General features: G+C 55.7%; 1 protein-coding gene across 5 annotated transcripts; it reads left to right on the forward strand.

The window, feature by feature from the left end:
• The first annotated feature begins 186 nt into the window (after positions 1–186).
• KDM8 (lysine demethylase 8) lies at positions 187–23,363 on the forward strand. 5 transcript variants are annotated; one of them, XM_077907100.1, is made up of 9 exons: positions 776–796; positions 1,458–1,582; positions 9,980–10,487; positions 12,367–12,533; positions 13,692–13,824; positions 16,946–16,990; positions 21,619–21,768; positions 22,475–22,567; positions 22,681–23,363. In XM_077907100.1, the coding sequence occupies exons 3-9, from the start codon at positions 9,996–9,998 to the stop codon at positions 22,843–22,845; spliced, it is 1,245 nt and encodes a 414-aa protein (XP_077763226.1). In that variant the 5' UTR covers positions 776–796; positions 1,458–1,582; positions 9,980–9,995; the 3' UTR covers positions 22,846–23,363. The 5 variants fall into 5 exon arrangements, with proteins under 5 accessions (XP_077763223.1, XP_077763228.1, XP_077763224.1 ...); XM_077907097.1 differs by lacking the exons at positions 776–796; positions 1,458–1,582 and adding an exon at positions 187–350; XM_077907102.1 differs by lacking the exons at positions 776–796; positions 1,458–1,582 and adding an exon at positions 187–350 and having other exon boundaries at positions 22,514–22,567.
• Positions 23,364–24,504: the final 1,141 nt, after the last annotated feature.

Raw genomic sequence — 24,504 nt, forward strand, 5'->3', positions numbered from 1 at the left:
ACGAGCTCAGGAAGTTATCAGAGCTGAGGAGCTCGCAGGTGACCCCAGGAGGGAGGAGAGACCGGAGAGAAGGCCCGCACCCGCGGGTCTCGGAAACACTACGGGCCGGGGGCGGGGCCGGGGCGGGGCCGGGGGCGGGGCCGGGGGCGGGGCCGAGGGCGAGGGCGGGGCCGCGGCATCCACAGCTCGGCGCTCGGCTAGGCACCCCGTGCTGCTCAGACGAGCACCGAGTGATCGATGCCCCGGCAAGCCTGACTACCGGGCGGAGGAGAGGGCCGGAGAGTTCCGACCAAACCGAACAAGTGGTCGCCAGCCTGCGGGCAACTCGGCACCGCCCGTACTCGAGACAGGTGAGCGTGAGCAGCTCCAGAGGGCGGACGGCTCTGGCTCTTCAGAAGCGGAGGGGAGGACCGCGCAGGCGCAGTGTTAAAGACGAAGGGGGATGGGGCGGGGCGGGAAAGACGGCCTCGCGCGTGCGCCTTGGAGAGCCCCGGGGCCGCTCTGTCAAGTAGCGTCTCTGGGGCGTGAGTGGGAAGGGAAAACAGAGTCGGCGCATGCGCCGTGACAACGCCGCGGTGGGGCTCTCCAGCTTTCCCGCGCTGCGTGGGGGAGGGGAGCGTAGGCCCCGCGCGTGCGTGTTGCTCACCTTTCGCCTGTCGTTTCGTTTTGCGCATGCGTGAGGCCTTCCGTGTCGGGGGGGGGGGCTCGTGTGCGCCTGCGCAGTTCCCGGGGCCAGGGGACGGTCCCCGTCGTTGCAACGCTAATGCGCCTGCGCGAGTGTTTATTTCCTCGGCAGGTATCTTATCTCCCTGCGGTTGCTTTCGGCTGGAGCGGGGCGGGCTGCACACCGGGGGTGGGCCGCGAGCAGTGGCGGCCCGGGGAGGGAAGGGGCCTGAGGCCTCGGGTGCCCGGTTGCTGTGGCGCACCTGGAGGGCAGGGATTTCTGGGTCGGTAGGTGTTAACGCCGCGCGCAGGTGTCCCGCGGAGGTAGGTCGGTGTGCCCCGCAGCCCCGAGGTCGGGGAGGCAGCCGTGGGGCCGCGCCGACCCCCGACCCCTTGGGAGGCCGCGGGAGGTACTCCGGCGCAGGTGTGTAAGGCCGGCCAGGTGTTCGCAGACCTCTCGGGAAAGCTTCCCAAAGCTCCCCGGAAGCTCCTGGGCTCTTCAGCACGACTTTCGCGGCCGAATGGTGCCGCAATAAAATGGGAGAGATTTCAGAACCCGGTGGGCAGCCTGTCCCTAGGAAGCCGGAAAGAGGCTGCTAGTCTGGAAGGCACCCGGGGAAGGCTGCTCGTGACCGGCGCGCCGCCCTCCCCTCGCCCTCGCCCTCCGGGCGCCCGACGCCCGCTGCGAGGCCTGCCGAGGTTCCCCGAGAAGCCACTTAGGGGACTACCCCGGGAGCTAGCTGCTGTAGGTTGGTTGGTTGGTTTTTAATATTCTGTTTATTTATTCATGAGAGACACAGAGGCAGAGAAGCAGGCTCCACGCAGGGAGCCCAACGCGGGACTCGATCCCGGGACTCCAGGATCACGCCCTGGGCCCAAGGCAGACGCTCAACCGCTGAGCCACCCGGGGATCCCTGCTGTAGGTTTTTAAAGATAATTTAAGAGAGAATTCTGGGATGTGACGGGTGACCTCAGGAGGCTTTATTTTGCAACCAGCGGAACCCACTCGGGCTGTCCGCCAACGGAAGGCCGGCTTACTTAGGTGATGTGCTCCATGCAGATGGTGGATTTAGGAAGTGGGTGCAGGCTTCTCCTTTGTGTTTCATACAACAGACAAGAAGCCTTTTATAATGTTCGCTTTAGGCGGATTTACAAAGGTTAGTTCGTACAACCTTTACGTGACCCCCATGTCAAGAGTATCGCTTCATGTATCAACAGGAAGGCTTTTTATAAGAAGCCAAGACACACTTGGCAGGATGAGCACTGGGTGTTATGCTATATGTTGGCAAATTGAACTCCAATAAAATATATATATATATTAAAAAGAAGAAGAAGAAGAAGCCAAGACACAGCCCACCAAGAGAAGCTATTCTATGGGACCTGTACCTGACCTCCCCCTGAAAGCTGTTCCATGTTGGCACTCAAAAGTCCGTTTACAAAGGCAGGACACAAAGACCACTCCGGCTGTTTCTGTACCTGACACCTGACCCTTACTTCAAAAAAAAAGTCTATAACCAACATGAGGTCTCCAGGCTAATACCTGTTGGAGTTTAGGAGACTGACTTTAACGTGATGATATAAGGCCCCTCAAGCTTTTTCATATGGCCTGTAATTAGGGTGAGCATACCTCTCAGTTGGCCCGGAATAACCCTAGCTTCTGACTTGTCCAGTCCTAAATTGTAAATACTTAGGCAATATTAAATAAATACTGAAATTTACATATATGCGAAAGAAAGCTACTAATAGCACTCCAGATGCTCAGCTTGTGTAAAATGAAAATTCCTGCTTACAGAAGTGAAAGTTCCAAGCAATGAAAAACAGCATTGAAGGGACACCTGAGTGGCTCAGTGGTTGAGCGTCTGCCTCTGGCTCAGGTCATGATCCTGGGGTCCTGAGGTCGAATCCCGCATCAGGCTCCCTGCACAGAGCCTGCTTCTCCCTCTGCCTGTGTCTCTGCTTTTCGGTGTCTCTCATGAATAAATAAATACAAATCTTTTAAAAAAGAAGACATTGGAGAAAATCGTGAGAATAAAAGATTTTACAAGAGAAAAATGTATGCCAAACCAAAAAGAGGCCTATATTTAACGTCCTGGTTTGTCAGAAATATTCTATAGTTAACCCTCCTGTATCTGACTGCCAGAAGAATGTTTGGACAACCTCTCCTTATGCCCTTTCGTCTTTTGTGGAACTCTAGGAGGCCAAATTGAAGACCAATCTGCAATACCACTCTGAAATACTGTTTCACAGTCTATTCTTGACCCCCTCCCCTGGAAGACTGTTTAGTGTAACCTTTTATAGAAAGCAATTCGGTGAGGAATTCTGGGAAGCCAATCAATAAAGCCAGGCCACAAGGCTGCTCTGGCTGATGCCTTTCTCTGGAAAACTAATATAATTATCAAGAAGCTTTATTTGTCAGACTGATACATGGGGGATGTCAGGCCGATTTGTAAAGCCAGGACTTGAGGCCGTTGAGATGGGTTTCATGTAGCCTATACCTGACATTCAGTGGAGGGCTGGTTGTGTGCTGGCCGCTGCGTGTAGCCCATGTGAGGCCACCTGCTCAAGAAGATAGTTTCCTACAGTCAGCAAAAGGGTGTTTGACCCAGGCAGCAAAGGCCCTTTGTCCCATAAGGCTGCTTCCCATGGTAACAGGAGCTAACGGGAGGGTTAATTAGTAGAACATAACCTGGTTCTTGGTGCTCCGAAGACACCACGGGAGATAGGTTGGTTTGTAAAACTAAGACAAAGCCTGGGTTTCACCTGACCCCCAGACACGGGCCGAAAGTATAAGGAAGCCTGTGTTTGAAACCGTTCGTGAGTCTACTTTGGAAGGCTGACATAGTAGGATGTGGCTCCTCCACCAATGGCTGCTTGATACGGCAACTCTTTAGAAGGCTAAATAATGAGAAGTTCTGAGAAGCCGTAAGATTAGAATTACTGTTAAGATTACTCAGATAATGACCAGCATACCACCTTCTCATGCAAAGTTGCTTCTGCTGCCAACACAAGGCCCTCTGGGAGGCTAGTGGTTTGTTGTTTTTTGTTTTTTCCTAAGATTTTATTTTTGAGTCCTCTCTGCATCCAACGTGGGGCTCAGACTCATAGCCACAAGGTCATAGCCCACGCTCCACCGACTGAGCCGGCCAGGCGCCCCATGGAGGCTCGTATTTTAAGGTCAATCATGAGGCCCCTTGGGAGGCCATGCTGGAGGCTCATACAGAGTCAATCCGAAAAAAATCATTTAAAAAACAACCTCAGAGCTATCCTGAAGCATCTCCACCTCTGGAAAACTCTGTCACATAGTGTCACCATAAGTATCTCCAAAGACCTTTTTATAAGGCTATTATTCACTGAGGAACTCTGGATTAGAAATTAGTTCCTAAAGCTGTGTTATGTGGCTAAGAGGAGACCAGAAGGCTATCTGACATGGCCATCTGTAGGAGGCCCTCTCCAAGGCCAGTTTGCAGAGTAGCCCATAGGTTCCCTGGGGAGGCTGGTTTACGGAGACCAAACGAGACCGCCTTGGGAATCCAGTTTGCAGAGCAGCACACCAGGCCACCTGGAGAGGCTCGCTCTGTAAGGCCTCTGTGGGCTCTGTGAAGGGCTGTTTTAGAAGGTCACCCTGAGAGGTCACTTTACAAAGTCTGTAATCTGTATCCCAGGGAACCAGTTTATATAGCCCATTTAAAATCCTCTGGGACGCCAATTTTTAAGGCCACTAAGAGACCAGTTTAGAAAGCTGGTATGTAAGGCCCCAGTGGAAGCCATTTTTATAGTAAGGCAAATAAGTGGTCTTCTGGGAATTTTTTTTTTTTTTATAGACATTTGAGAGAAGCCAAGATATGAGGTCTTTTGAATACTCGAGATTTCTCAAGATTGCTTCCTAAGACATGTGAGTGGCTCCCAGGAGGGGATGAGCCGTGAAGCCACCAGGGAGGCCAGTTGATGGGCACCCATGCAGTTTTGGGGTGGGTAGCAGATAAGGCCATGCTGGAAGGTAGGACTGTGAAGCTCTCCCAAGAAGGCTGTTAGACCAACACAAAGACGTTTACAAATCCAGGAGGCTAGAGATAGAAATCATCTTGGCCAGGCTCTCCGTCCCATCATTCATGGGGTCAGCGGGGAAGGATACCCCTTGCGCGCCAAGGCCCGAGCTAGGAGATAAAGGTCCAAAAACGATTCAGCCCTCACCCCAAAAGCTGAAGGGTGTTCTGGTAAACGCTGCCACGTACTATGCTGCTTAGTCTCCCAAATCTTAACTGTTCGTATCTGTAAAACCACACATCATGAGATTAGGAGGAATGTTTAGGTGACGGACATAAAACACGGAGCATTGACAAGGCACATAGTAAAGTCACCTCATTTGTCCCTGGACAAAATAAGACAGGGTTGTAGGGGAAATGATCACATACTTTCCTATCCACCTTACGCTGTGAGGTACAAATCAAATGAGAGGAAGAGGCAAGGTGGGGGAGCCATGGAATAGACGGAGTGAGAAGAGCTCTACATTATTGCTACAACTTTAGGACAGGCCCCAGAAGAGGTACTTCAGAAATAATGACACACAAGAAAGATGGGTCCTCTCCTGTCGTGAAGTGATGGGATTTTCTCATCTGTTAAGTGGCAGTAATCCCTCCATTACAGAGTCTTCTTGAGGGCTGAGCACCCCAATTCCCAGCTTTGTCACAGGCTGGCTGGAGATGGCACGGCACCATTCCTTTACCTATATAAGATCATGGAAGTGGGGGCCAGACGGCCTGAGTTTTACATCTCTTCATCACCTCTTCCTGGCCAAGTGCCTTGGGCAAGTCATTTAACTTCTCTGCCGTAGCTCCCTTATCTGTCAAGTGGAGATAAGGATACTTTCTTAGGGTTTCTGGAAGAATTAAAAAGTGCCTGGAGCACACCTGCCTTACAGTAACTAGTCTGTAAGTATGTTCTTGGCTTCACGGGGTCGGGGTCGTTGTGAGGTTTCGTGACGTAATCATGTAATACTCCCATTATTCTATCTGTTGTTCCTCGTGAGCTGGGGAGGAATGAGCTGAAATGGAGCCGAGAGGTAGGGAAGGGGCTGTCCGGCCTACCTTTAGGGACCACACCTCTAGCATTCATTCATGTGTCTTCACTTCACTACCTACTGCCGACTTCCTCATACACGGTGCTAAAGGAAGCCATGTATTTCCTCTCGCTCTGTTGTGTGGGTAACAGATGAGTGCCAGGGTGTCAGGGAAGTCTGGATAGGGGAGTTTATTAGTTATCTACTGCAGCATGTAACACATCACCATGAAGTTAGTGGCTTAAAACAACACATTTATTATCTTAGTTTCTTTGGGTCAAGAGTCTGGGTGTGGCTTAGAGGGGCCGTCTGTGTCAGGATCTCACAAGGCTCCACTTAGGGTGTCAGGACAGAGTTCTTATGCGAGGGCCCAATTAGACAAGGATCTAAACCCCTGTAGTGGTTGGAACAGTTCAGTTCCTGGGGGCTGTTGGGCCAAGGGCCTCAGTTCCTGGCTCGCTGTTGGCCCTGAGCCGCCACCATCTGTTTGCCACGTGGACATGTCCAGCATGGCCGCTTGCTTCATCGGTGCACGCCAGCCAGGAAGGCAGTAGGGAGAGTCTGCTTGCCCTGGAAGTTACAATCTCATGTAACCTGATCGAGGGGCATCCCATCACCTTTGCCATCTTAGGCCAAAAAACAAAACCAAAACATAAAAAATGACTACACATATCAAACTTGGACATCTGTTGGTTAGAAGAAAATCATGGTTTTCTATTGCTGCTCTGACAAATTACCACAGCCTTGGTGGCTTGCAGTTCTGTAGGTTAGAAGGTCAACACAGGACTGCCTGGGCTAAAATCAAGGTCTTGGCAGGACAGCACTCCCTTCTGGAAGCTCCAGGGGAGAATCCCGTTTCCTTGCCTCGTCCAGCTTCTAGAGGGTTCCACATTCCTTGGTGTGTGACCCCCTCCCTCCATCTTCAAAGCCGGCAACACAGCATCTCTCTGATCCTTCTGCAATCACCTCTCCCTCTGACTCTGACTTTAGACAGGAAAGATTCTTTCAAGGACTGCTATATTAAATTGGTGGGCCCACCCACAAGATCCCAGACAATCTTCCCATGCCAAGGTCCTTATTCCTAATGGCATCTGCAAAGACCATTATTCTGTGTACTCACTCTGTTATAGGTCCTGTCAGCACCCAGGAGGAGGGAATTGGATAAGGGTGTTAATAACAACAGGAGGCAGGGACCTCTGGGGATTGCAGCTCTCCCCCTCGCAGGGCGTGATGCACCTGATACGGCTTCATCATAGGCACGTCTCCATTTGCCTTCACCATCCACCAGGGGATATTGGGTGTCGATGACTTATGTGGGCCTACTAGGGTCCTCTCACTTAACCAAAGACGCCAACCCTGGCTGACATAAGGAAGAAGACACTAATCAGAAGGCCACTGGGGCCGCAGAATGAATGGAACCTGGAAGGATGCCCTTGGGAGAGAACAAGAAGGAAAGTGGCCCTGGACCCTAGGAGTCAGGGGCGCTCACCGTGAGGCCTTAGCAAGGACACCCTGGTCCGGAAGCGGCCAGTGGGAGACAATGAAGAGACCAGCTGTCTCCAGTCCAGTTGATCTGCCTAAAGTTCACATTCAGGGGAGGCCAATCAGTGGCCCAGCTTTGCGCACGTACTCACCACTTGGCAGCACCCCTCCTGACCAACCTCAGTGGGCAAGATGAAACTCCGAGGAAACGGAGGTGTGTTAAGAAAGAGAAAAGGATTTTGAGCCACAAAACTCAGAAATACCCTCTGCGGTCTGCGCATCCATTTCTTCAACAATAGGAGTGTCTGCATCAGAGCCAGCCACCTGCTCTAACACACATCGACCATTTAGCAGCAAAACGATACAAGTTCTTTTTGGCTCCTGAGCCTGTTCCAGCAGGGGTGTATTTTGCCTGGTTGGGTGGCTTCCATGGCTCTGTCATCCCCTACGGCCCCCAAATCCTTCACTTCCCACCAGTGTGTAGGGAAAGCTTAGAGAATCTTATAGGAGGTGTGCAGGGGCCAGCCCTGGATGTGGCTCCATTGCTGACATTGGTCACACCTAATTGCAAGGAAGACTTGGAAATGTAGTCTTGTGTGCCCAGGAAGAAGATGAAATGGATTTCGGTGAGCTTGAAGGAAGCATTTGTTTTTGTAAATAAAGTTTTATTGGAACGCAGCCATGCCTGTTCGTTTACATACCATACACGCTACAGTTGCAGAGCAGTACCAGCAGTGACTACTGCCCGCCAGGCCTGAAATGTGGATTCTCTGGCCCTCCACGGGAGAAGTCCTTGACCCCTAGCATAGCACAGCCTCCGCAAAAAGCACGATGGTCCCTATTTCTTGGCATCAAATGAGATAGGGGATATAACAACTGCTGGTATACCTAGCACGTAGTAGCACAGGTGAATCATCAGTTGTGAGCAATTATGAACCTGTGAGAACCTAATCACATATTAGCTCTTCTGCATTAGGACTTGCCTGCCATCCATATATTTTCCCACCAAAAGCACCAGCTATGCTATTTTTCCTTTCTTTGTAGGTTTTATGTATTTCCAGGTTTCTTCCTGTGAAGTTAAGATCTCATTCCTTCAGTAGCCTTAATTGAGTGCCTATTATGAGCTGGGCTCTAGGGAAATATAGAGAAATAAGACCTGTTCTTGCCGTGGAGAAGCTCACCAGCTAGCATTGGAGAGACGGACATATAGGCCAGTATTCATAGTACATTGGGACAAGAGCTGTTAAGATAAGTCAGGAGCCATCCGAACACACAATACTGTCAGAGTCCTGGCAGGCTTCCCAAAGGGCATCATATAGAGTGGGCCTTAAAGGTTGGGTAGGAGTTTGCCAGAGAGGCAGGGTGTTGGAGGCATTCCAGACAAGGACAGTACATGTTCCTCCCTGAACACTTATCCAGTGCCCACGGCAAGTCTGATACTGTGCCCCAATGTCGTGGTGACTCCAGACAGACGAGGGCCCTGCCTGCAGTTTATACCTGGCAGAGGCCACTGTAGAATCATGACACATGAGATGCTGTCACAAAGGACACGTAATGGGAAGCCATGGGAGCCCGGAAGGGAGGAAGTCTGGTCTCTCTTTTTGGAAAATAACTTTATATATTTTTTATTTTTTTATCACTTTATTAAAATTATTTTTTTCATCATGATAAGTGCACACTTTAATCCCCATCACCTATTTCACTTATCCCTCCCTGCACTCCCCTCTGGTAACCATCGGTTTGTTCTCTATAGTTAAGAGTCTGTTTCTTGGTTTCTTTCTCTCCTTTGTTCGTTTGCTTTGTTTATTAAATACCACATATGAGTGAGGTCATACAGTATTTGTCTTTCTCTGACTGACATATTTCACTTAGCAATGTATTCTCTAGCTCCATCCATGTCATCGCAAGTGACAAGATTTCATTTTTTATGGTTGAATAATATTCCATCACATACATGCGCACGCACACATGCACACATATGTGCATACACACACTATATCTTCTTTATCCACTCATCAGTTGATGGACACGTGAGCTGCTTCCACAGTTCGCCTATTGTAAATAATGCTGCAGTAAACATGGGGGTGCAAGTATCCCTTTGATTTAGCATTTTTGTGTTTTGGGGGGTCGATACTCAGTAGTGGGATTGCTGGGTTGTAGAATAGTTCTATTTTTAATTTTGAGGAACCTCCAAGCTCCTTTCCAGGGTGGCTGCACCAGTTTGCATTCCCACCAAGATGGGAATGAAAGACGGTTCCCCTTTCTCCGCATCCTCACCAACACCTGTTGTTTCTTATGTTGTTGACTTTAGCCATTCTGACAGGTGTGAGGTGAAATCTCATTATAGTTTTGATTTGTATTTCCCTGATGATGAGTGATGTTGAACATCCTTTTCGCATGTCTGTTGGTCATCCATATGTCTTCTTTGGAGAAATATATCTGTTCATGTCTTCTGCGCATTTTTTAATTGGATTGTTTGTTTTGTGAGTGTTGAGTTGTATTGGTTCTTTATATGTTTTGGATACTAACTAACCCTTTATCAGTTATATCATTTGCAAATAGCTTCTCTCATTCAGTAGATTGCCTTTTAAGTATCTATTTTTTAATGCTCGGTGGTTGACATTTTGGCCAGTGAATGTCATCATAGAGCCAGCTCCCCCTCCCCATCCCCTGCCCCAGTTTGATTTTATGAAGATCTACAAATGTGTATATTTAGGTGTGCAAGATGATTTGTTGCTCTAACTGTTCTTTCTTCTCCCACCACCTTCATCTGACTAGACTGGTAGAGGGCCCCATGGCTGAAGACACCCAAGAGCCCCTGGCAGGAGCCGGTGCCCTCCGGGAGGCCCTCCGGGCGCTCCTGCCCCCCACTAAAGAGGAGCTGGCCCTGGAACTTGGGGAGAACGTGGAGCGCAGCGTGGTGCAGCTGCTGCAGGAGGCCGCAGAGCTCTTCTGCGGGGGCCGCCGGAGTGAGTGCCTGCAGGCTAGTGAGGCCATCCTGGACTACTCCTGGGAGAGACTCAACACCGGGCCATGGCGGGACGTGCACAAGGACTGGCGCCGCGTCTATGCCTTCGGCTGCCTCCTGAAGGTTGTGTGTCTGTGCGAGGAGCCCGGGGACACCACCGCAGTGGCCGCGGCCCTGAAAGTCTGTGACATGGGCCTGCTGATGGGTGCGGCCATTCTTGGGGACATCCTCATTAAAGTCGCTGCCATCCTCCAGGCGCACCTCCGCTCGGGAAAGAGGCCTGGCCCAGGCCCAGCCCAGGAGCCACCCAGCATGAAGGTATCTGGGTGAGATTGCCGCTCACCACACCTCAGGTGCCCCCCCCCCAGCCCCATTTTTTCTAGAAGGAAGGAGTCACCTGTCCCCAGGGGTGAGCCTTCATGGCATGTTTACCTCTGGCTGAAAATAACATCTCCATCGATTTAGAAATGGAAAGGCTTGGTCTGTTTTCTCAATTCTTGCCCCCACTTTCTACAAAAGCAGTGCCCCTTTCAGGAGAGAGGGCGGGTGGAAGCCCTGTGGCCAAGAGCAGCAGCTCGAGGTGCTCGTGTGGGCCAGAGCTGCAAGCAGCCTTTGTGGTCAGCTGGCTGAAGCGTCACCTGTGTCTCAGGCTGCCTGGCTCTCTGTGCTGCTGAGTTGGGGCGAGCTACTTCCTGCAGCTGCCTTCTGGCACCGTGGCTGATCGGTCCCGGCCTTGAGGTCCTGGCGTAGGTGGCTCCTGATGTCTGGGGCCGAGGAAGAATAGCCCGCAGAGCTGAGGGTGGGTGCAGACAGGGCCTCGGGTCCCACGCGTGCAGCCCTCACCTACGAACCCCTGGGTGTATCTGTTCCCCGGGAGGAAATAGGGCTGTTACACAGGCATGTGGGGAAATGTTCAACCTCCTCTGTGGTTAAACAAAAAAAAAAAAGGCGAGAACAGCGAGGTAGCCATTTTTGGCTATGAGGTCAGCAGACGAGGTTTTCCTTACCACCCAGTGCTGCCGAGGATGCCAGGGGGGCCGCCGGCGTAGTGTGTTGGTTGACCTTTCAGGAGCAGGGTGGACATGCAGATCCAGGGGCAAGTGCCTGTGTCCTCAGACCCAGGGGCTCCCTTCCCCTTGCCACATCTGTCCCAAGGGAATATGGAAGTGGCCCCGTACCCAAGACAGAGCTCGTGGGGTCAGTGGCCTTGGGGTGCGTGTGTAGCTAATGGGGGGGAGCTCACGCTCTGGACTCTGTCTGTCTGGCTTCATGTTCCCAGCAGCTCCCCAGTGTCTAGGCCCCTCTGTGCCTTCTCCATCCCCACCCCCCATTCCCAAGTCTGTAAGGGGGGTTTACTTAGCGACTCTATGGAGCACCAGCGGTGGCCCAGATGTGCCAGGCGCTGAGGGTACAACACAGAAGGGCTCCTCCTGGAGCCTCAGTTCTAGGAGGCTGTAGAGGAACGTCATCTCCCTCTGGTGAGAAAGGTGAGGGAGGTGGCTTTGCTCACATAGGGTGGGCAGGGAGGGCCTCTTTGATGAGGGCAGGTGTGAAAACCAAAGCAGGGGGAATACCAACGCTGAGAACAGGCAAGTGCGAGGCCTCATTTCTGGCCCGCGGGGGCAGAGGAAGCAGACACCCACCCCCGCCAGTGATCCTGGGTACTCTACATGAGAGGTCCCGTCTCCCAATAGCATAACAGATGAGGAAACTGAGGCCCGAGAGAGTGACTTGCTCATGTCACTCAGCTGGGAGGAGGGTGAGCATGTTCTGGTGCAGCCACTCACACGACCTGGACGGGACCGCACAGAGTCTTGACCTGTGGCTCAGCTGCTTGACCTGTGCATTCCCGCTGGGGCATCAGCAGCCACACGCGTCACAGGCACTCACAGTCCTGGGAAAGGGTCCTCTTACAGCAAGTGGCATTTGGGGTGGTAACTTTTCCCTTCTTGTGGAGTTTCAGCAAAAGCCGTCTGTTCTTTTTATAATGGAACACGTCAGATGAACTAGTAAAGGAAGAAACCTGGATGTCGCCAGGGAGGACTCAGAGAAGGCAGCGCAGGGACAGTGCTAACAAGTGGTAACTGCCACGATCAATGACAGATTAGGCCAGCCTCCTGTGGACGCAGATGCCCAGCCCGACGCCTCCAATGTTAACTTTTCTGCACTCTTTACCATTGTGTTTTGATTTAAACAGAAAGCAAGGTATGATCCTGTTTCGGTTCCAGACATGACATCAGAGAGAACGGTCCCCCGGCTTCACTGTCCATCCCTCGAGCATTTCAGGAAGCACTTTTTGGTTCCTGGGAGGCCTGTGATCTTGGAAGGCGTGGCGGACCAGTGGCCGTGCATGAAGAGGTGGAGGTGGGTGGCTCTGAGTATGGGAGCTCCCTCTGCCTATTCCAGCCCCCGCCTCCACCCCCACACCCCCAGCCCCGAGACTCTCCAATTCCGCCTCCCTGCATCCCAAGGAAATGCAGCCTCGAGCTCACTTCCCGATTGGTCCCAGCGGGAACTGCCAAGGGTTAACCAGGGATTGCAGGTGCAGTGCCCCAAGCTCGTGCCAGGGGTTGTAGGATCCGCACCTTCCACAGCTCACTTGCTCTAAACAGGTGTGCTCACCTGGCACTGTGGCATTAGGTCTGTTAATGCCATTTTTCGGGATTTGAGGGGTTCCATGTACTCGCCCAGGGGCCCTGAGGTCAAGAGCAGAAGTGAGAACCCAAGACACGTCCTATCCCCTCTCAGTGGGGCTCCTGGGCTTGCTCCCTCCTCACCTCTGCTCCTGGTTCCCCCTCAGATGCATGGTGATGAGAGCAGGTCAGGCTGCTGGACAGGGGCCATAATGCCACAGCTGGGGAAATGAGCAGGGGCCTCTGAGACGGTTGATCAGGTCCCCTGTCTCTGGTGGGGTGTGGAGGGAGTGCTTCCCGCTGAGGCCATGTGAAGAGTTCTGGCTGCCGGGGCCAGTGCCCCATAAACGTTCATTATGTGATTTACTGCGGACCAGCGCCAGGGTAGGCACCTGCCATGCTTTCTCTTTCTCTGATTCCCGTCCTAAGAGACAGGTACTGTCATCACCCTCTTTTACAAATGGGGTAAACAAGAACTTCCCAAAGGTCCCTGGGCAGGGCCAGGGCCAGGCCGCCCGAGTTCAGAACCCAGGCACTTCAGCACCCCCGCCGTGCTGTCTGCCGTTTTGCTCAAAGAAGGTCTCTCAGCTCCGAGACAGGGTGAGCAGTGAGAACTGCGGGGCCGTTGGCCAGCAGGGAGATAGAACCTCCCAGCAAGAACCTTGGCAGATGGCCTCCCTGGGTCTCTCTGCAAAGCCACGTGGCACCGCTGGGCACATCACCCCACATGTCCGTGCCCAGTGCCGTGGCCAGCAGAGTGGGGGTCATAGCAGCCCTTCCCTGTGGGGTTGTGTGGGGATGAGAGGAGGCCAGTGTGAAGCACATGTGGCGGGTGCCCGGCAGGTCGCAGCAAAAGCGACCATGCTGACCATCCATTTCCGTCTCCTAGTTTGGAGTATATCCAAGAAATCGCCGGCTGCCGGACTGTGCCGGTGGAAGTTGGCTCCAGGTACACGGACGAGGAGTGGTCCCAGACGCTCATGACGGTCAACGAGTTCATCAGCAGACACATCAGGAGTGAGGTACGTGGTCGTGCCTCCCCTCCTGCAGTGCTCGCGGTGGGGAGCACACAGGACCCTGGGGCGCTGCAGGGGTCAGCAGGGGTCAGAGGGCTCGGTGGGGGCTCAGGGCGAGAAAGGCCAGCCGCACGGCAGACAGAACACTGGCTCATTTCAGGTCCTTCTATTTATTATTTTTTTGGTAGAATTCAGTGGGGTTTTTTAATGTCTTTATAAGACACTGTAGTGCCGCCAGCCCCACTATCTAATCCCAGAACATTCTCCTCAGTCCCGAGGCCATGAGCAGTCGCTCCCTCTTGCGCTGCCCCCCTGTCCGCAGACACCCGCTAATCGCTGTTTCTGGACAATTCTGGTGTATACACGGAATTGGATGATACGTGGCCTTCTGTGTCTGGCCGCCTCCGGCACCATGCCCTCAGGGTTCGTCCACGCCGTCACACGTGTCAGGACTCGGTTCCCTGCTGCGGCTGGGGAGCATCCCCTTGGGTGGGCTCAGCACACTTTGTTCATGCGGCAGCTGACGGCCGTTCGGGTGGCGCACACTGGCTGCCGTGAAGAGCGCCGCTGGGAACGCTCCTGTACCACTTTTTGTGTGGACGTGTGTTTTCATTTCTCTCAGGTGTATACTAGATGTGGAATCACTGGGTCACACGGTGACTCTGCGTTTAACCGTTTTTGAGGAATCGCCAGACTGTTTTCAAAAGCAGCTGTGCTGTGTTATCATTTGAGATTCTTTTTTTTTTTTTTTAAGATTTTATGAGCACTGGGTGTTACATTATATGTTGGCGAATTGAATGTAAATTCAAAAAAACACTAAAGAGTAAAGAGAAAGAGAGCACGAGCAGGGGAGAGGAGCAGAGGGAGAGAAAGAAGCAGACTCCCCGCTGAGCAGGGAGCCCCATGTGGGGCTTGATCCCAGGACCCTGGGACCATGACCTGAGCTGAAGGCAGATGCTTAACTGACTGAGCCACCCACCCAGGCGCCCCTTATCATTTCAGATTCTTAACAGTAAGAGCAGGGGGTGGCTTCCCTTTCCTGAGGTCCTGGAGGCAGAGAATGTAGCCTTTCTGCCCTGGAGTTCCCAAACCATTCCTCTGGGCTCAGAAGGGAAGCCCGCACGTGGCACACAGACCCTTTAAGGGGAGGGTGTCCACCCAGCATCCGCGGTCCCGGCCACCCTTCCTGGCCCAGAGAGCAGAGTCCTTCCCGAGGTTGGGGAATTTCGAATCAGTGGACTCTTCCACACACTCCCCACGTAGGAGGCAGCCCCAGGCCCCAGGCCCAGCCTCTGGAGAGTTCTGATCCGGTTTCATCGTGGGTCTGCTGCAGTCGAAGGGTCCGGATGGTGACCCTGCTGGCTGACAGTTTCTCCCATTGGCCTTCTCCGCATTGTAACTGCAAGCTCCTGAGGGACCCCCACACACACCCCCACCATTACTCTGCCTGCCCCCATCATTTCCACTCTTAAGTGTCCGGCCTCCTCTGCCGGGGCCCAGGGCGGTTCTCTGGGCTGCGGCCTCCTCTGGCAGTGCTCACAGACATCTGCCATTACTGTGTCTCCTGCCCTCCACACCCACTCCTGCTCACTCCGCCGTCACCTGGGGGCCTGGAGAAGGGAGCCGTGCCCCAGAGCACACCTGCTGCAGCGGCCTCACTCCATCTCCCTCTGCTGGAAAGAAGCCTAGTGCCTGGAGCAGAGGCCAGAAGCAGAGGTGCAGTTTGTCAAGTAGGCAGGAAGGCAGGCTTTGGATTCAGGTACAAAAGTGTTAACTCCAGAGATGCCTGGTGGCTCAGTGGTTGAGCGTCTGCCTTTGGCTCAGGACATGATCCCAGGGTCCTGGGATCGAGCCCCACATCTGGCTCCCTGCATGAAGCCTGCTTCTCTCTCTGTGTGTCTCTCATGAATAAATAAAATCTTAAAAAAAAAAAAAAAGCGTTGACCCCAGCACTGTGTCGTTGGCTGTGTGGCCTGGGCTGGTCATCTAACCTCTCAACGCCCAGTGCCCTGACTGTGGGTGAGTCAGGGTTAGTTGGGATTACTTAGAGGTTACTAATGCCTTCCTCAGAGGGTCGTGGCGAGAGTAAAACACAAAGCTCTAAGCGCAGCGTGGTTAGTGCCCCATTAACCTGACTTAGTGTCTTTGGGCCAGAACGTCCGCGACAGCAGAGATCACACAGATCCGGCCCTGGCCACCGGGTCTGGCATGTTGTGACTTCCACGGTGGTCAGCAAGAGAAGGGAATGAGGGAGAGGGCTGGAAGCACAGAGTCTCAAGGGATCCTGGGGAGGAGCGTCAGAGCCCGTGGGAGCCAGGCTGTGGCTGGGGGCGTAGCGGCCAGCCCCCCGGGGGCTCTACCCACACCGACCCTTCCAGAGCCCACACGCACCTCCCAAGAAGCCCAGTTAGTAAAGCTGGATCTTGTCATCCATCTGATGGATGTTCACCAAGTGACCATCTCCCAGGAGTACAGGCTAGGCCGTAGGCAGTGGGCACTCACGGTTTTGCTGGGAAGACAGTACGTGCTGAATTTTGGGAAAAGAAGCTGGCTGAAGCTATTAGAATTTGAACTGTACACACTCCGTGACTCAGTGGTTCTACTTTTGGGGGACTAGAATATTAGGCTGTTTGTGGGAACACTGGCAAAATATCCTGACTGTCCACCAGCAGGGGGAGCGGGGCAGTTGAATTAATGGGGGTCCTGGCTATAAAACACGAATCCATAAAAAAGATGATGCAGATCTGTGTGTGCTCACCTGAGGAGACATTCGTGAGGTTGTCGTTAAATGAAACAAAGACTTCAGAGTAACACACATAAGATGATTCCATTTTTATTGAAAAAAGAAATCCTCGTGTGCGCGCAGCCTCTTCATTTCCAGGGGGAGCCTGAGCCCGGGGCAGTCCCTACAGAGGCGGCCCCAGACCCCGAGTCTCCCCGAGCCCCAGCCCCACCCGAGACGGGTCACAGAGGGGACCAAGCGAACCCACTGGAGGGCTGTGGCCGTGGCTGCCTGCGGCTGGGGCGCGCCCGGCTCTGAGAGCCCCTGAGCAGTAGTCCCCGGGGCGTGTCCCTCCACGACTAACCAGGCTTCTCTGTCACTTCTGGTTTCCCTTCTGCGGATTAGCCCAAGGACGTCGGGTACCTGGCGCAGCACCAGCTCTTTGACCAGGTGAGTCTGAGACCGCGCCCCGTCCTTGACCCACCCACCCTCTCCCGCCCTCTGGGCTCAGAGCCCAGGGAGGGAGGCAGGAGAGGCTGGCAGCCTCGTTGGCCACCCCCGGGTGTGGTGCGCGTGTCCTCCGCCCCAGCGGGCAGCAGGAGAGCAGATGCGGCTGCCAGGTGGCCAGTGACAGACCAGGCGTGCCAACCCCAGGGCCCGAGCCTGGGGTGGGGGGATGAGGAAGCCATGGCTTGGACGGAGGTGGCCCCTGCGAGGGGCGGGGGGAACCAGAAGTCTGAGTGGGTGTGGTCAGAGCTGAGGAATGGGTCCCGGGGAGCCACGCGAGGGTGGCAGGCTCTGCCCCGACCCGGCAAGAGCAGGCCGCTGCCTCCCCTGCCCTGGAGTTCTCCGGGGGTCCCGGCACTGCCCTCACCCCATGTCAGTCTCCCACCTGTGAGGCTGTCTCCAGGCTCCATTCCCCCAGGTGCCCAGCCCCAGTGTACCAGATTGAAGACCCTCAGGACAGGCTGGCTGGAGAGCGGGGCTCAGGGGGCTCCAAGCAGGGTAGAGAGGCAGAGCGGGGCCCAAGGGGCCAGAGGCACCTCTCGCACCGAGGCCCGGGCACTGGCCTAGTCCACCTGCCTGGAAGGGTGCATTCAGGAGAGCGGAGCGAGAAGTGGGAGGGGGGCTGGGGCCCACCTGGGCAAGCCTGGAAGGCCAGACCAAGGGCTCTGATTCAGCTGCAGGGCAGCAGGGAGCCTGGGAGGTTCTGAGCAGGAGGGTCCCGGGAAGAGGAGGTATCCCAGGAGATCCCTCAGGGGAGCCTGGGAGAGCGTCCAGGGTCCAGAAGTCCTGCATCGGCTCTTTCTCGCTCACCTGTAGGCCCTAAGAAGGGGGCACCCCAGCGTGGCCTCCCAGTGCCCCGGGAGCTGATGGAAATGCAGGATCACTCTCAGCCCCCACCTGGTAACAGCGCGGGTCACCCAGGGCCCTGAGCACCTGGGGGCTGGGGTGTGCTCACTCACGACACGGTCAGGGGACCCCAGGGGCTGGCTGGCGGGAAGTGAGAAAGTCAGGACGCGCCATCACGTACACAGGGACCTTTGCTCTGGTGGGGACAGGAGGAAGTACCCCCAGAAGATGGGCGGTGCTTGCGGGCGGGAAGGCGCGTGGGCTCTCTCCTCTCTGCAGTTCGCGGAGCAAGGCACACTCATCATAATGAGAAGAAACAGACTGTTTTTAAACGCAGACCCAACGAGGGAACAAAGTGAAGAACCATCGCCTTCTGCATTTTCAGAGCTGCCTGGTTAGGCAGAGACAACCTGAGGGCTTATCCCGGGGAGATCGTCGAACAGTCTGGCCTTCTGTCCACCCCCTCCCCGTCCCCCTCACTTCACTCTGTCCGTGGATCGGGGGCTGCAACACCCCCACCCCTGGGCCTGGGCTGCCTCGCGGGCCCCTCTGCACCATGTTCTGGGCCCGGTGGGGGGTGGGGGGCAGGATAAGGAAGAGTTGTCCTACCCCCACCCCAGAGCTGGTGAGGGGCATGTCCAGGAGAACAGAGGCAGTGCGTGGAGGGGGCTGCGCGGGGAGGAGGGTCCTTGCGAGCCCAGGGCAGGGAAGGTGTCTCCAGGAGGCGACGGAGAGGGCCTGAAAGGCGAGCAGTCTCCAGCCGTGGAGCAGATAGTTTGCCCATTTTTTTTATTGGGTTGTTTATCTCCTTCTGAGTGTCACGAGTTCTCCGTGTACGTTCTGGGTCTAAGCTAGTTGTCACTGTAAGCGCCGTATCTGATGCGAGTCTAAACAGAGCCAAGAGGGGGCCGAGAGGGGGCCGTGCCAGCTAGGGGAGCAGCGGGGCTGGGCCCAGAGCCTGGCGGGGAGGGATGCAGCAGGTGGGGCTGAAGAGGCAGGACACGCGCTGGGCAGCTGGGAGGGTTGGGGTGTTTCTCAGGTGGCCGAGGCCCCATCCTGGAGGGGAAGGGAAGGTGGGCAGCTGTGGACGCGAGGGGACCTCCAGGAGGCTGCTGCCAGAATCGGCGGGGAGCTGATGCCCGTGGAAGCTGACAGGCTCCAGACAGGTGCCAGCAGCTGGCACACCTGGATGCAGGTGGCTAGGCGAGTTGAGGGAAAAGTAGCTGTCAAGGAACACTCTAGATTTGAGACTGAGCGCCCACTCAGGGGAGCCGGGGATCCAAGAGGGACTCTGCTGGTGCCTGGGCCAGGCCAGACACCATGGTGGGGCTCAGCAGGGCAGCACGTGGCCGGGGCCAGGACGGGGCTCATACCCCAAAGGGGGAAGATCTGGGGGGATGGGGCACGACTGTGCCAGGTCTGCCCCGGGGCGGGGGGCCTACTCTCACTGCCTGTCCTGGCAGGGGACCCTGCACACCAGAACTAAAGGGGCCGGAGCCAGGCCGGGCTGGGCCTCTGGAATTAGGGCTTGGAGATCCTGCCTCCTGCCCTCTCTGAAGGAAAGGGGGAGTCTATGGGAGCAGGCCCCGACTGTGCCATCCCACGTGCGTGGCCAGCCTGCCCCCTGACCTCAGTCACACCCCCCAGGGGTCCCGCGAAGCCTCCATGTCCTAGAGCAGCCATTTTCGACTTGACTAGAACAAGAGGAAGCCGTCTTAGAAGTGGAAGGCCAAGTGCCCCATTGTTTTTAAGACGAACCAAGCCCTTGAAGACATTTTCCTTTGGACGGCCACCTGGGTCTTCACCTCAGCTCCCCAGAGGGGTGCTTTCACCTCTGCTGCCCAGACCACCACCTGGCAGGCCCTGCACTGCTTTCTGGGGCCTTCTTGCCTCCACCAAGCTCAATGGCTCCCACCCAAAACCTCTTACTGCCTTTCCTTCCAGGGCCCCCCATCATGGAAGAGTTTGGCCACCACACTAGGCTTCCCTTTAATTATCAGTCATGTCCAGGAAGCATTCCTTCTCTTGGGGGGGGCGGGGGGCTGAATCCTTGGCCAGTGGCTCTGATTACACCATTTGATCAACCAGTCCCATTTCAGAGATCCTGATGTCATCAGGGACCAGTCAGCTTCTGAGCATTCCATGGTGAGGTGAGGCGAGGGGCTCAGATGCAGTCCCAGCTAGAAGCAGGTGTGCAGTGTCACTGAGCCTGGTGGTGGTGGAGAAGCAGGAGGTTCCCAGAGGCCTTTGGGACCGGCCACCCCCACCCCCCCCACACTGGCCAACAGGACAGGGGACCCCCAGATTGGGAACTTGTAGGTTACCCCCAGAGCAGTGGACATAGCAGCATTTCTGTATGTCTGCACAGGCTGTTTGAGACAGAAGAGCCTGAGGCCCCTGCCATTCCTAGGGATCGATCAGTGGCTTCTCAGCATCCTGGACTCAGAGCCACTATTATTGAAAGGGTGGCCAGGGTCTTCCTGCAGCCGCCCTGGCAGAGCAGGGAAACGTCACTCTCAAAATACCTGAGGAAAGTAGCAGAGGGGTCCCCGCCTTGGCACCCATTAGGGACCAGACTTGGGTTTCTGTGGCATTTCCCCGAGCCTCCGAGCCACCTGCCCCAGCAGCAGGCAGCCTTGGAGGTCTGGGGCTGCAGGGGGCTGTGGCGGCCTGGCCTCCGCGGGAGCGAGCCGGCATCCGCCGGTGAGGAAAGCGCTCCCTGGCTAGCCTTCAGGAGGCCCCGGGCCGGGGTGTCCGGACCCCAGCCAGCCCTGGGCAGGGTGCGGCCCCCTTTGCCGGGTGCAGCCCCAGCCAGGGAGGACGCAGGGCTAGAAGAAAACTCTAGGGGGACCACTGCTTGCTGCTCGAAAGCACCTCTTGTCAGCCGGCCGGGGACAGTGGCTGGGGTGGGGGAGCCCGCAGCCCCTTCCTTGTATCTAATTCATTTCTACGCACCATCTGGCTTTTGCCCTTTGATTACTTACGTACCAGGATCCTTATTGTTTTTGTTATTTTGTATGAGCACATTAACCCTCACGGACCACAGTTCAAGTTTCTCCCTTTACTGGTCTTTGTATTAATGAACGTATTTAAAATGTGTGCGCAGTGGCTGCTTTCTCGTTAGTCAATTTTGGAAAATCTTCCTTCCCAGAGATTTGATAGCCAATTCCATTTTCTTTCTGGTTTTTCTTTTCATTTGGTTTTCAAAAACATTGCACTCTTCAGAACATCGCGAGCTGGTGTTTTTAAGTGCAGAACAGTACTATCAGGTTTTTCGAAAAGAAAACAAAAATAAAATGTATAGGCAGAGAAACAAGTCTGGAAAGAAAATTATATGTAACTCTTAACTAATAATTATATATTTCTTTTTTTTTTAACATTGTATTTATGTGTGAGAGAGAGAGCTTACATTAGGGGAGGAGCAGAGGGAGAGGGACAAAGAGACACTGCTGAGCACAGAGCCCAACACAGGGCCCGATCTCACGACCCTGAGATCATGACGTAAATCAAGAGTCAGACGCTCAACCGACTGAGCACCCAGGCGCCCCTGTATATTTATTTTTTCAATTGGTTTGTAAATTCCCCTACAGTAAAATGCAGATGCAGTCGTGGTGTTACCCAAAAAGGCAGTGTGTTTGGCCCTCCTGGGAGATGGCCTGTTGAGTGCGGGCTGGTGTGTCCCCCCAGCCCTGGCTCAGCCTCCACGTGTGCTTGGACACCCACAGATCCCGGAGCTGAGGCAGGACATCAGCATCCCCGACTACTGCTGCCTGGGCGACGGGGCGGAGGAAGAGATCACCATTAATGCCTGGTTTGGCCCCCAAGGCACTGTGTCCCCCCTTCATCAGGACCCTCAGCAGAACTTCCTGGTCCAGGTGGGAGATGCTCCAGAACATCAGCCTTTGCCTCCTCCTGCCCAGCCCCGTGAGGCCTGGCCACGTTATCCGTGTTTAAATTCCAGAGAGGGATGTGGGCAAAAATGAAAACACAGGGATGGCACCTGGCCCCTGGCCCCTGTGGGGCCCTCCCTCCGGCTGGGGCTGCTTCCAGATGTGGTTCTGGGACCAGGAGCCCCTGGGATCCTGGCCGTGTCCCTAGGGCAGAGCAGGGCCGGGCGCCGTCTCAGGGCGGAGCGGGCATCCCCACGCTGCCTGCCTTCGCCTCAACCAGGTGGGCATCCCCGTCCCAGAGTCTCTCCCCAGATAGGGCACGGCTTCTCGGCCACCGGATGGTGTGTCCTGAGACCCAGAGAATTTAACAGACGGGAACATTCTTCCAGCCCAGAGGCTCTAGAGAGAGGCTGTGAGCTGGGCCCAGGAGCCACTGCTTGGCGTCAACGCCAGCCCTGGCACCTGTCAGCTCGGTGACCGTGGCCACTCGGCCAGCCTCGCTGGTTACTGATCCGTGATGTATGTGGAGGCTGAACCTAGTCCCGGCCTAGAATGCGCGCCGCAGGGATGGGGCAGTCTGGGCGCGGGGAACAGCATGTGGGCAGGCGAGGAGAGGCGCGGGCGGATGGTGGGTCCCGGGACCTGCCCTCGGCGGGAGGAGGCAGCAGAGTGACAAGTCCCCGTCCCCCAGGTGATGGGCAGGAAGTACATCCGCCTGTACTCCCCGCAGGAGTCCGAGGCTTTATATCCACACGAGACGCACCTTCTTCATAACACGAGCCAGGTGGGTACATGGGACCCTGCGTGACGCTGCACATTCACCCCCTCCCGCCAGCATGCCCCGCCCCTCCCTGGGTCTCGGGAGGGCGGGCAGGAGACAGCTCGTGTTTTCCTCAGGTTGACGTGGAGAATCCTGACCTGGACAAGTTCCCCAGGTTTGCCGAGGCCCCGTCCCTGTCCTGCATCCTGTCTCCCGGGGAGATTCTGTTTATCCCGCTTCAGTACTGGCATTACGTGCGGGCTCTGGACTTGAGTTTCTCCGTCAGCTTCTGGTGGTCGTAGCCACAGTGCAAGGATGACACGCCAGCAGCAGCTGTGGCTTCACGCGTCCCCAGCTCCGCAGCTGGCCTGGCGCCAGGTCCCAGCATGGAGACCAGCCCACCCTGGCCTGTGCCGAAGCCTGTGCTGGAGACCAAGCTGGGCGGACACGGGCGGGGGGCCCCGCAAGGTGCACGCTTCAGGCCAGGGGCCGGCAGCAGAGCCAGGTGGGCGAGCCCCCAGAAGGACGCTGCAGGCCGACACCCCGTGGAGACCATGGCACCGAGGCCTGAAGTGCTGCGGTCACAGGCAGCAGCATGTGCAGTGACAGAGCTGGGATCTGGGCTTGGCTCCCTGGACTCCAACCCAGCCCCTCGGCTTACTTGCCGTGACGGTTGGGACAGGTACCTCATCGGGTCATGGTGTGGAATACGGGGCAGCTGGAGCGCCCGCCAGAACGTTCGAGAGGTGGTGCGTGGACAGCCCCCGCAGGTCCATGAACGTAGCTGTCTGATGTTAAGAATTCTTACGATTGCTACCGACTAGTCTGTCCTGACTGGGTCTGACGGGACACCCCAACACGCAAACTCTGGAGAGATGGTGCTGGGCAAGGGAAGGGTCCTGTGGGCTCGCTCAGCCCAGCCCAGCCAACGGCGGGAAGTCCAGGGAGGTTTAGTTGTTATCATACACCCACGGCCTGACACTTTCCAAGTGTGCACCCTCCCAGTAGCCAGTTCCCGAATCATGAAACCACCATCAGCAGCACCCAGGAACCCCCGTCGTGCCCCTCAGTCTCACTGGTCCCCCTCTTGCAGATAGCCTTGCCCCCAGGGGAGCAGATGGCCCTGCAGTAAGCGCCAGGGCCCACAGGCTCGCTCCGGAGCTCCAGGAGCCAATGAGGTGCAGCTCCTGCAGCCGGGGCCTGGCCACTCAGGTGGACGGGCCTGGTGGACACGCGGACCCTGGGTAACCGGGTGGGGTGGGAGGCACCGGTGGGCAGCTGGAACTCTTAGCTGCTCGTTTGAGCTTTATCACTTGGGCTCCCGGGTTTGGAGCAGGCAGATGGGGGCAGGGCGGGGGGCGGGTGGAGCCTGTAGGATGGCTGGAACTCACGCGGGGTGAGGGCTCCCAGGGCACAGGCCGAGGCCGAGGCCGGCTATTCGGGAAGTGGAGGGAGGGCTCTCTGTGGAGACCGCTGGTTCCCCCACCTGGCGTCATTAATAGCTCTCTGCCAAATTTTTCAGATGCAGAACGTACACCAAATATTGATGCCGCTGAAGGCAGTGGGTCATAAAATAGAAAATAGTGTCCAGCACACCGGCCATCAGGAAAGGCGGCCACCTGGCTCTGCAGGAGCCCTTAAGTCAGGGGCCTGCCTGCACCACAGCCCTCCCCCCGCCGAGGGTGGCCGTGGGGCTCCGGTCTCCCAACTGCCAGGCCCCACGTCTGCTCCGAGCCACCGTTCTCCTCTGTAACATCATGCTTCTGAGGTTAGGGACCAGATGACACGGGCATTAAAACCCGATACAGAGGCCTGGCCGTCTCCAACAAATGTCCCTTGTAAAGTGGCAAAAGACCAAATCTTTAGGTGCCCTCTGGACAGGGGTCCAAGGCTGCCAGCTACAGCAGCTGCCGAGGGCTGGCCTCAGCCCTGTGGAGGGCAGGCTCAAGGCCACTCAAAGG

This window comes from Canis aureus, chromosome 8 (genome assembly GCF_053574225.1).
Source record: "Canis aureus isolate CA01 chromosome 8, VMU_Caureus_v.1.0, whole genome shotgun sequence".
Classification (NCBI taxonomy): Eukaryota; Metazoa; Chordata; class Mammalia; order Carnivora; family Canidae; genus Canis; species Canis aureus.

What these genes read in the sequence shown, in the direction of transcription:
- KDM8 (XM_077907097.1), top strand. Translation starts at nt 9,996, where the DNA reads ATGGCTGAAGACACCCAAGAGCCCCTGGCAGGAGCCGGTGCCCTCCGG. An exon ending in AGCACCAGCTCTTTGACCAG is followed by an intron (nt 16,991 to 21,618) that starts GTGAGTCTGAGA and finishes GGACACCCACAG; the next exon opens with ATCCCGGAGCTGAGGCAGGA. An exon ending in TTCTTCATAACACGAGCCAG is followed by an intron (nt 22,568 to 22,680) that starts GTGGGTACATGG and finishes TGTTTTCCTCAG; the next exon opens with GTTGACGTGGAGAATCCTGA.